The sequence below is a fragment of the Camelus dromedarius genome, chromosome 5 (genome assembly GCF_036321535.1).
Source record: "Camelus dromedarius isolate mCamDro1 chromosome 5, mCamDro1.pat, whole genome shotgun sequence".
Taxonomy (NCBI): Eukaryota; Metazoa; Chordata; class Mammalia; order Artiodactyla; family Camelidae; genus Camelus; species Camelus dromedarius.
This window is the reverse complement of record NC_087440.1, coordinates 13632174-13644621: the sequence shown is the minus strand read 5'-3', so window position 1 is coordinate 13644621 and position 12448 is coordinate 13632174. Positions and strand designations below refer to the sequence as shown.

General features: G+C 39.6%; 1 protein-coding gene across 4 annotated transcripts in view; it reads right to left on the bottom strand.

The window, feature by feature from the left end:
- Positions 1 to 12448, bottom strand: part of MYO5A (myosin VA) — a 173804-nt gene that overhangs the window by 39547 nt on the left and 121809 nt on the right. For all 4 annotated transcript variants that reach the window (XM_031453033.2, XM_031453036.2, XM_031453037.2 and 1 more), the window contains exons 25-28: positions 11257 to 11370; positions 5074 to 5217; positions 4787 to 4840; positions 952 to 1179 (exon numbers count right to left, since the gene is read on the bottom strand). In XM_031453033.2, the coding sequence (XP_031308893.1) occupies positions 952 to 1179; positions 4787 to 4840; positions 5074 to 5217; positions 11257 to 11370 (540 nt within the window). The remainder of the gene's footprint in view (positions 1 to 951; positions 1180 to 4786; positions 4841 to 5073; positions 5218 to 11256; positions 11371 to 12448) is intronic.

The following is a 12448-nucleotide window of genomic DNA, read 5'->3' as shown; positions in this document are numbered from 1 at the left end:
ATATCTCTTAATCCCCCTCACCTATTTCACCCAACTCCCTTCCCCCTTCCTCTCTTGCAACCACTAGTCTATTCTCTCTATCTATGAGTCTGCTTCTGTTTTATTTTTTAGATTTCACATATAAGTGAAATAACATGGTATGTGTCTTTCTCTGTCTGACCTACAGTCATTTTTTTATGTGGCTTGTTGTGCAGCTGGGATACTTGATTCCCTAATTCTTGGTAACACTTTGATGCATGAACATGGGCAGAGACACTGACCAGGTTTCAAGATGATTACTCAGACTCCCTCTGATGTCAAATGACAAAAAGGCCCATTTCTCACCAACACATGGCAGTGTTGGATCTCAAGTTTCCAGAGGGCAGGGAAGGACTTCAAAGGGCCGTCTATCTCCTCCAGTATGGATACTTTCTGTGCAATCACTAAACACAGCCCCTCCCTGCTGAGACAGCTCCCATTATTAAAGAGAACTCCCTGGAGGGAGCAGAAATCCTCTCCCCGTAAATTCTATTCACTGATCTCATTTCTAACCTTTTCATATGCCACCTCTCTGGTTAAACAGGCTATTTTCAACAAATATTTTTAAACTGTATTTAATGTTTTCCCATAGCAAGACAATTAATGAATCTTTGTATTTAATAGCATTTTATTTTTGATCAGAATTTATCATGGCCAGATTACTACAAAAATATTAATTTCAAAAGCCCTTTGCTCATGAGTGAGGGGTCAAACTTTGGAGAGCATTTAGGATTTCACTTGCTTTTTGCTCACTTCCATTGGTATTTGCAATAGTTTTAAAACAACACTGAGTTTTTTTTTTTTTTAATGATGATATCCTCAATTAGACTAAAAACACTCCTAAGTGTTTGCTTCATTATAAATTGGAGGGCAAGGACAGGAAGAAAGAGGCCAGTCCCCAAACACCCTCTTTGGCCACTTGCTCAAGCTTACCTTGGGTTGGATGGCCTCTTTCTGGCTCACCAGCTGAGACCTCAAGATGAGGACTTCTTCCTTGCGGACATCGAGCTCCTCACTCACAGAGGTCAGCTGCTCCATGAGGACTCGGTAGGCTGGTGCCCCTGGAGCGGTCACCTCTGGGGCACTTTTCTCACTAAGGGCCTTGCGTAACTCATTCAGTTCATTTTTCAGCTTCTTGTTTTCTGATTCTAGTTCTTGACGCTGTATGAAGAGACAAAGAATAGTTCATCACTGTCATCCTCAGCTTTACATCGGAATGCTTATCTTCTCCAGAGATAGCAGACGAATTCTGCTGGAAAAGATCCTCAGAGCTACCCTAGTGATGGGCTCCCCTGGTTCTACTGGGAACCCCGCTCTGCAAATTAAGAAAGTCAACATCGAGTGGAATTGAGCATTGTGAATGGCAGTGTGGTTCATCAACCCAAATTCCAGGGCCACATTTATTCCAGGCCTGCCCAGGGTGTGTTCACAGGCCTGGAGAGACTGCTGAGTCCCAAGGGGTGAGTTTAGTCCAGTCCTAAGAAGCCCAGGTTTTTTATGGATAAATATAAGGGCAAGTATAAGGGTCCAGCTGGTCAGGTTATTTGTAATGAATGGCCCACCAGAGCAGATCCCTGAAATCTTGAGTAATATCCTCTATTTCCTTTGTAAAGCAGAAGGGAAAGACCACTGAAATTTTAGGCTTTTAACTTCTAATAAAAAGATTACGTATCATTTAAACTAATAAAATTCTCTATAGTGTTTTGATAATAACAAACAATATACTTCTGAAACTTCTTTCCCGTGTGACATGCTTGTGAAGCTGCTGGCAGAAGCCTTGGGAAGTGGGAGGACAGGATGGCCACTTCTTCCTTCATCCAGATGGACACACACATCCTTTACCCTCTCTACACTTCCACATACTACCGGCCATCCTCACGTCACCAGTTAGCGCTGCCCTTTGTATGCTCTACTCAAATGGGAACCCAGGACAGAGTTCTGACACTAAACACTATTTACTGACACTAAAATACAATGTCAGAGGAGACTGGCTGGGAAATAGTGAAGCAGACAGGCATTTAAGAGCACCATGCTGATTTATCTAGCACATGGCCTTAAGGCCTTATGACAGTGCAAGTGAGACAATTCAGTGTAATGATAAAATATTCTACTGTTTCTTCCAGAGAAGCACTCTTGGTTTTGTAGCACATCTCAGAACTTTGAACCTGTTATAGTAAGACTAAAGTCCTTGTTTTCTTCTAGTTTAAGAATATATAACCCTTTCTTTCATGAATTAATCCATTCTTATGTGAAAATGAATGCTCCTTCCTATTTCCAATTTCCCATCAGCTGGTAATCAGATTTGCATTGCTCATTTCTGCAACAGGAAACATGAATGTCTTTACTTTGACACCTAAGTGCTGATGCAGGGTTTCCTGAACTTTAATGTGCATCAGAATCACCTGGAGGACAGATGGCCCGGCTCCACCCTCCAGAGTTTCTGATTCAATAGGTTTGGCTTGAGGCCGACACATTTGCATTTCCAACAAGTTTCAAGGTGATGTTGATGCAGCTGGTCCAGGGACCACATTTTGACAAACACTAAGCTAATTGGGGATTTTGTGATCTGGGCTTCATTTTTAACGTACTATAGAGAATGTTTTTACTTGTCTACTTTTGTGTGAGGCAGGCAGAGGGAAAAGATCTGGAGATCAGATTCCACCCCATTCCTTGGCCTGTCCCATCCCATCCCATCACATTCCCTTCTTGTATGACCATATCATCGTTTGGTCTTCTAGAAAGAGCAGAAAAGGCAATGGAGAGACAACCCTTTGCCGCCACCCTTTTCTTTTCCCACAGACATAAATACTACCCAAGTAGTACTTCCACTGAAGGAGCGAAAGATTTATCATGTCATAATTTAGGAAGGGTAAAAGGGTCCTTCAGGGTATTTTAAAAGTAAATATTATATTTGGGGGTAAAAACTAGTTTTCAAACAAGTAATGATAGGAACCTAGGGTGTTTAGGAAGATTCCTATTGTCTGGAGACCTGGATTCAAAATCAGATTTTACCAACTGGTAGTAAACATCTTAACTGTTCTAAACCTCAGTTTATTCATTTTTGAAAAGGAAATTAAAAACTTATCTCAGAAGTTGTGGCAATGACTAAATAAGATACAGTATAAACAAAACTTTTCAAACTGTAAGGTAAATGCAAAGTCTTATCAGTCAGGAGTTTATTAAGTATCAGTGGAAGTGTTCTAACTATCTTCAGGGGAAGGAGCTGATCAAGGAACTACAGCTTTGGTCAGGGTACTGGACAGACATTCTCTATACCAAGGTGCCATACAGCCTGGAGAGGAAGCACTGATCAGCAGTTCTGGACTACAGGACGTGGGAAATTCACAGAAGACAGGGTCCTATTAACGTGCATAAATTATGTCCCAAATCACAATATTAGGAAATAATATATCCAACTAGACTTAAAGTAATATTACTGAAAACAATGCAAAACTTCATGACAATTTAGAGAGACCCCAAGAATTCTAAAATATACCTAAAAGCTTTAAAGTAATGAGTTTCCTTGTGTTGTTTTGTGGCTTTTCTAATCTTTAGCCATTCTAGACTATAGTCTGCAAAAGCAAAAAAGGTTTAAAAATTGACATGAACAGAAAATATATGAGAAGAATACATTTAAGACTAATAAACTCATTAGTAACCTAGGAAACTTAAAGCTGGGGGTGACTTGATAGCTGACAATCTGATAGTTCAGACTTCGAGGAGCTCAAAATTTTGATTCTGGAAAGCAGAAGAAGGAGCCAGGTGGGGCACAGCGTGCTCTGAATCAAGGGATGGGACCTTTTATTTTCCTCCCTTTAACTACATTTCTCATGTTACCCAAGATGCTTTGTATTTCAGGAACTACTGTTCCTAACCAGTGCCTTTTCCTGTGCTCATCTGCTCTGGTCACACAGTGGCAGCTCATCCCTGTCCAGTTAGATGTTGGCCTTTAACTATTAAGAAGATATAACTTCCTACCTCCATCCTCCTCCCTCCAATTATTTTTTAAAGGGTATGCTAGAATGTTTCTTCTCTGCAAACTAATACCTAGCTATCTTTCTCTACAGACATATAGTTTCACTGGGGTTTGGTGGTTAGAGCATGGGGTTTGGAACCGGAGAAACCTATGTTCAAATCCTGTTCCTGTCAGTTTCTAGTGGGGTCACCTTAGGTAAGTTACTTATATTTTTTAGCATCAATTTCTTCATCTATAAAATGGGTAGAATGCTTACTTGCAGGATTGTTGCTAAGAATTAAAGCATATATGTAAAGTGCTTGTATTTAAAAGGATGACGATGAGAGCTGCCAACATGTGGTGGGTACTTAGTATGTGCTGGGCAATGTTTTAAGCAGCCTACACGAAATACTTCATATAATTCTACAGACAGTTCCGTGAGATAAATATTATCATTATTCCCATTGTATAGATAAGAAAACCGAGGCACAGAGAGGATGTATAACTTCCATAAGGCTACATAGCAGCAGATCTGGCATTTGAACCCAAGCAGTCTGACACTAGGGGCTATGTCCTTTACTACCTTCTCTAGCCTACAATGGCAGCTGCTGCTCCTTCTGCTTAGACTGAACTCTAGCTTGTATGAAAGAGAATCCAAAAAAGGAAACAAATCAAGGCTAGAAGTAATGCCTGAATAAGGCTTAAGCTAGGGCCTTCAGTGGCCTTAAGGACGTTCTCTGAGAAAAAGAGGCACTGAGTGGGTCTCTTGCCAAAACAAGATATTCAAAGTCTTGGGCAGGAACTTCCCATTACCTTGAGTGACTCATATTCTAGTTCAGCACCTCTGATTTGTGGTTTTTCTTCTTCCTAAGGAAAAACACAGAGTTAAAAAAACCTTGTAAATAAGTAGTTATATTTTAATTGTCACATTTTTACTCTTAGACTATTTCCTTGCTCCGCAGAAACAGTGGGGAGAGTTTAGCCCTCATTACTTGAACCAAATGCTGCTTGGCTAAAGTACTGCTAGACTGAGTTTCCACTAAAGAAGAGACTGTAAAACTCGCTTTGCCACGGCCCGCGGGTGGGAGAGCGCCACGCACCTTTGCCTTACTGCGGAGCATCTGCTCCTCCTTGCGGTCCAGCTCATCCTGCATCACCTGCTTCTCCTGCTCCAGCTCTGTGACCCGCTTCTGGAGCTTGAGGAACAACGACATGTCCAGAGGCACCTTCTTCTCACTTGGTTCCTAAACCCCAGATATCATGATGGTCAAGATGATTCAGAAGATGTACAAGCCAACGAGAAAATGATCAACAGCCAGACAGAGAAACAGGCAAACTTACAGGAGAAATAGAAATGCCCAAAGAATAAACAAATAACATGTCCAATCAGCTAATAAATGGAGAAATGCAAATTAAACAATGGTGATGTACTACTTTTCCCTTATTAGATTGGCAAAGACTGAAAGGATTAATAAGGCCATGTATTGGTATCATGGTCTTATATGATATTATTGGAAATAGAGGTAAGCCTTTTAAAAAGGCAAGTCAGCTGTGTTTGTTAAGATTTAAGTATGTATAGCCTTTAACCTAGCAATCTTTGTTTAAGAAGCAATTCTACAGAAATACACAAATACACACAAAATATATGGGAAAAGGTGTTCACTGCAGCATTTTTAGTAACTGCAAAAAAGTGAAAAGAACCTGAATGTTGGTCAATAGAAGAACTGCTTAAATAAATTATGGTATAGTCACACTCTGAAATACTTAATAGTTGTTAAAAAGAATGAGGTGGATCTACATGAGTATATAAATTGTTCTAGATAAAAGTATTAAGTGAAATACACAAGCTGCAGTACAATATTTATATTATGATCTTATTTTTGTTAAAAAAAACACATGACTTAAATATAACTAGCAAAAGGCATACAAAAATCTAGAAGGCCATCAATGGTTATCTTAGAGAATGGGAGGTACCGTGGGAAAGTTTCACTTTCTACTTTGTACATTTGTACATTTGAATTGTTTACAATGAGCATGTACTAGTTTTGTGATTAGGAAAAATTATTTTTGAAAAGGTGAAATACTAGCATAAATATCCTGAGGTCAGACACAGAGAAAACTAAAAAAACAAAACTCAGATAGCCCTTAATAAAATGAAAGGTAACCGAGTAGCATTTTAAAAGCATGTTAATTGGTTCTAAAACAGAATCACAGTGAGAACTATTAGGATAAAGATACACTAACAAAGGTAAGTAGAATGAAAAACTAACCACCATCATGGACGTTTTGAGCGTGTCATGATTGTTTTACCTTGTTACTTCAGGTCTGAACTTTTAATAAGGTAAGAAGAGAAAGAATTGTATCTTTAGATTTAATGGAGAGGATAAAGAGTCTCTTTTTGTAACAGAGAGAGAATGGTAATAATAACTTATTTATTTAATTAAATGGTCAAAGTATAATTCTTAACTGATCAGTAAATATTATATATCCAACTGTCAATTTAAAAAATTTCTTTCTCTGACATAAAAGCAAAGTAAGCTTGTATAGAAAACTTAAGAAATAAGAAAAGTACAAAGAAGGAAAGTGCAGGTATAATCTCATATCCAGAGAAAACCCACAATGTTTGTCCAGTCTTTTTCCTATAAACTTAAAGAACTGGAATAATATTTTCATCATAATTATGTTTTATCTTTTAAAATTAGGTTTGTATTCTAATTATTTTCCAAATTTACAATATATTTGAAAACAATTTTTAATGGCTGTATTGACATGTGTACCACCATTTGCTCATCTTACTGATGAGCATTGAGAGTGTTTCTAATTTCTTGCTATTGAAATATGTTAAAATAAACATCCTAGAATGTACCTATCTAAACATTAACATTTTTAAGTATATTAAATTGTTTGGGCCTGTTTATACTTGCATCAGCAACCACCATCTTTCTTGGAACAGCAATGACTGTTATCATTAAAAAAAAAAAAGGCTCAGCTGATAGGTCAGTAGTGGTATTTCATTACTGTTTTCATTTATATTTCTTTGCCTTTTGATGAGATTGAATAATTAGCATATTCATTAGCATTCTTTGGTCTTTTGTGAACTCTTAGCAGGGCCAAGTTCAGTATTATTCAAGTTCTGAAAAAAACACCTAAGAAGAATGAACTAAACTAAGAAGTGGGGCATTTATAGGCTGTCAGGGTCACTTATCTACAAGCTAGTTAGACCTGGACTTTTTCTTACCATCCACTTTTGTAATGCTCAACAGTAAGAAAAAGTTTAGGTATATGACCTTCACCATAAAATCTGTCCTGACTTAGCAGAACAGAGGTACCATCCGGCCTGAATATGAAATTACTACGGAATTTCAGTCACGTAAAAACTCATTTCTATATATCCCACAAATACTTCTATTTTAGTTCATTTATAATGTAAACATTCCATCAAATGTGTTTTAATGTTTGTTCATCTATTAATGATGTGTCCCTGAAGTTTTTAATTATTTAATCCCTTTTTATGCCATAATAGAAGCCTTCATCCTATGAATGAATATAATAGTTCACTCATTTACCTAAACTGTCATCACTTGGGGATCATTCTTCTCAGCCGCGAGTGGGCATTTTTGTTGAAAAAGGAACCCTCTTATTAAAATGGGGTGACTCCTTAGATATCAGCTAATACTACATAAAGAATTGTTTAACTGCTGTAGATAAGCACAGAATTCTATAGATAGGAATATTAAGGTAGGAGACAGAACACAAACTATAACATTTGACAACTGCAAAATTATTTGAGGCATAACGATTGGTAATGATTTAAGAGTGCTCTGAATGGTGACCATTCTTATCCCTAATGACACGGACAGTTAAATAGATACTGTCCCCTCTACACCAAATGCATGAGAAGGAAGACTGGACCATCTGGCTCAGAGAAGAGTCTGGGGTTTTGTTTTATTTTCCTTCCTTTTTAAGGACTTTATCATCTGGGGCTTTCCCAAGAAAGTGGAGCTTTGGCTGAACTAAAAAACAACAGTCTCTCATTTGAGGAAAATCAGTTAGATAACAGAATGTATTTATAAAATTACCACCACAGGCCTGGCAGTCATCCTAGGATCATTGCTAACAAGAGCTGAGAAAGTTGCAGCGATGCTTTCCCTGGATTTGACAGGTGTGAGGGAGCTCGAGAGCAGAAGTGGAACTGAGATAATTAGTGCTACTAAGACAGGTGCCTGGCAGAGCAGGGAGAAGCAATGTTTCCAAGAAAGGAATCCTCAGACCACGAAGATGCTGGAGGTGTGGGAGGGATGCAAAGCAGGAGGAGCTGGTCGGTGCATTCTCCAGGGACTTCTCTGGAGCAAAGAAGGAGCCATCGTGGCTTGTGAATGCCAAACCACGGGTTTGGCAAACCTAGAGACACTAATTCTTTTTTTTTTTTTTAACATCAAATTTTGCTGGTTTTTGCTGTTACTATTACATGACTGAGGTTGGAATTCTGTGTCCCAAAACTGCCTATCTATTTTAATTTTTAAAAAATCAATTCATAAACAAGACTGGTTCCTTTATTTTCCTGGCACTGGATTCTAAAAGAGTTTCTTTAGAATATTACACATAGGAATTGAAAGTTTTCCTTTAGTTTATAAGGGGCAATTTGTAAACCTGGCAGGTTCAGAGGCAGGGGCAGGAAGAAATGCAAACCTGGAGGTCATAAGTAATTAGAAGTACAAAGGCACAGCCACAGTCGCAGTCTGATTCATCTCTCCTGCCCAACTTCCCTTTTGAGAATCAATCTCTTTTCCTATTACCAGTTGTATAGATTTCCATCTTTCAGCTCCTGACCACGCCCAGTCAGAACTGTAGTGTGGCCACTGGAAGCCTGTTTATCAGAGCAAAAACATTTACTCATTGAACACTTGCTATGTGTCACTGTTGCAAGTGTTTTGTAAAAATTAACTCATTCAATCTTCAAAACACCCTTACAAAGTAAGATAATAATAGCACCATTGCCTCACAGATGAGGAAACTGAGACACAGAGAGATTGAGCCTAACATCATGGGCACATTCCAAGGAAGAGAGTTACTGTAATCTGTCCCATGGTAAAGACAGCACTCCTAACCAAAGCCAGCCCCACCTCAGATGCATGCACTCAGTCACGAGGAACCAGTACGACTAGTTCGGTGAACAGCCTTCCTCATCACTGAGAGAAGACCTCCAGTTCATGACCTGCTGCTGGTGGTCAGTGTGTGTGAAGGGCAGTAACAACATTCTAAGATCTGCCTGTGATTTCTGGAGTATAATTCATACTTCATTATTTAAAAAAAAAATGAAGAATGTACTAAATCTCACTCTAATCTATCACTTAACTTGAAAAAAGACTTAACAGAAAACAAGTGAGAATTAGAAATGAAAAGTTACTCCTCCCCTCAAATCTGCAAGAATTTGAGGAAAACTTGAAAAGAGCAGAAACTCTGACAAAAAAAAAATGTTGCTAGTAAATATTAGGTAAAGCATGCAAGAGTTTTTGAGTTTAAAAATGTAATGTTCTCAATCAAAACTACCAACAAGAGGCCTCTTTGCCCTGAGTCCAACACAACACTATCTGCAGCAAACAACCCTCTTTGTCAGGCTTCTCCCTCCCAAGCAGGAGCTGCTCAAGTGGTGCTACACTGACCTGAAAAGTTCATAAACCCACTTCCTTCGGACTACGGGGAGTAAGTACTCCAATTGAGACAAACAGAACGCAACCCTAAAACCTTCATATCCGCTAGAGGCTCAGAAGTTATCATTTCAAATCTTCAAAGTCTGATTGTGTGGTAGCCTCCAAAGACAGCCACCAACGATTCCTCCCAACACAAACGACTCTCCTTTCATTAAGAGCTGGAGTCTGTTCCCCTCCTTTGAATGGGTGCTGGCTGTGGACTCTGCTTTGACCATAGAATGTGGTGGAGCTGACACTGTGCCAGTTCTGGGCCTGGCCCTAAGAGGCCTGGCATCTTCTGCCCTTTCACCCTTAGAACACACTCACCACGCTGCTTAAGAGGGGACCCACGTGGAGAGGCCCAAGGAAGAGAACCTCACACCCAGCTGAATGCAGGGAGGCACTCCAATCAACACCATTGGGCAGGGGGGAATAGGGGGCAGAAGAACCACTCAGTCAAAACCCAAAGAATTGTGAGCAATAATAAATTCCTAGAGTGTAAAACCACTAAATTAGGGGTGGTTTATTGCACAGCAATAGATGACTGGAACAATCTTTGCCGTGCTACACACTGGTCGTACTGCTGTGTCAGTGGTTCCCAGACTAATGCCAGCTGCAGACAGAAATGGGGCTGGAGGACTGCAGTGTAGATCCCCTGGGTGGGAGGAGGGAGAGTGTGGAGGTCTGAACAGACAAGCCTCAGTTAGAATACCGGCTCCGCCACTTACTAGCTGTGACCTCGGGCCAGTAACTCAGCCCTCTTGTATGTATGATTCCAATGACATGACATTCCAACTATGTGACACTTTTTTTAAAAAATGAACAAAATGAGATGGAGAAACTTTTCATTCTTAAGTTAAACTAAGATAAGAAAGGAAAGAACCATTCAATTTTCTTCATCTGTTCTGCCAGAAGCAGTCTATTCCTGACTTGGCCATTTTCTAAGAATATGACATAAAAATAGATGGGTTGTACCTGAATTACCTATTACAGAAACTAATATTACATTTGAAAAGAAGATCAGAGAATTGGTCTGGAAACAACCTAACAAAGTCACTGGACTCTTGGAGTTACATTAATGTGTCATTTTGATCTCATACTATGTAACATAAAACACTAAGGCAGATTTATAAGCTGTTTCTCATGCATTTTTGCGGGAGGGAATTCGTTGGTAAAAACTGTCATCAGATAGGCAGCAGTTTTGCTAAACTCTTAGGCATTGGTACTTATAATATTCTAGGACAAAGGGATTACTTTTAAAATAATTTACCTCAGTCAGAAATAAATTCATGACAGGCCATATTTTTTACATATAGAATATGTTAAGGTGCAAAAGGGAGGTGCAAAAGGGGAAATTTGGTCCTCAAAATTACACTAAAAATCAAAATTAAAATGTCTTCTGACAAAAAATATATGCAATCAGTGTGTATGTACACAGCTAGTTAAGCACCTGTAAGTCATTTATGAAGAATAAGCAGTTCAAAACAAGTGTTATGTTGATGGACACATGGGGTCTGCTCTGGAATAGAAATGTTCTCTGTTAATAGCAGCATGCTCACATCCTACTTTTATTGACAGGTGTCTCAAAGGTACCTCGGTCCTTGATGGGATGTCTTCTGTTTCTGCAATTTCAGAGCTAAAGGTGTATTCAGACTCATTGCTACTGTGGGTGGAGTCTGTTCTCTTATGTCCAGGCTTAGGCACATTCTGCAGGACAAATAGGCAGAAAGAGTTAACACAACATAATTAAATAATTAAACCAGGCATAGTTAAGCCAGCGTTCACCTTAACTTGGTTCTAATCTCCACTCACTGACTCGCTGTTCTCATGCCCATGTGGTCTGCTCCATCTTGACAAACTCCTACAGAAGAGTCACCTTCTGAGCTCCTCAAAGAAGGAGAAAGATGCACCAGGAGGGCATGGTGAGCACAGTCACAAAGCGAAATGCTCGAATGAAAACCATCTGTGATCCTTGGCAGAGTCCCCTTGGGTTTTTTAAGTTGTGAGTGGCCAGTCACACCGGGTGAGAGACCGGTATGATGCCTCCGCACCCAAGTTCTGACATCCGAGTTGCAATCAGATAAAACATAGGATATGTCTAACGCCAGCATAATCATTTTACTGCACTGCATGTGGGCATAAATGGTTAAAATAAAAGGAGGGGTAGGGGTTCCCACATAGGTGACTACAATTTCTATTAGTTTTATGCAGGAAGTTGAATCTCTGGAGTCAGCAGTGGGAAGGATTAGCGTGCAGGAGAGGTAAGAAAGCTGTTGAAGAATCCTGGGAAGATCCTTGGATTATGAATTCAGAAAGTCCAGGTGACACTTTTATGACATGTAGTACCTATGAGTTAGTGTTCAGAAAGCTTGTGGGGAACAGAATAAGAAATCACAGTCTTTTTCTTTCTGTAGGAGAAGAGATTAGAGAATGACTTGGAGGAAGAGGAATAAGAAGGCTGGGTTTGAGCCCCTCACTCCTAGAGAGCCCCAGCAGGAGAGGTGGAGAGGTTCAGTGGCCTGGATCTTGCAGGGTTACAAATCCTGAGAGCTTCAGAAAGGCCTCTGATCTTTCTGATCTGTCCACTTTCCTTGACTCCTTCCCAGGTGCAGGAAAAGAGCCAGAAGCCACAAAGAGCTTCTTTGCCTCTTTCCTCCCAACATCCAGGCTTATAGAAAACAAACTCATCTGTACAACCACAAGGAAGCCAGAATCCAGGGGCAGCTTTTCCAACAGCAGTGCATGAGGGTTCCCTTTTTTCTACATCCTTGCCAAAACTTGTTAT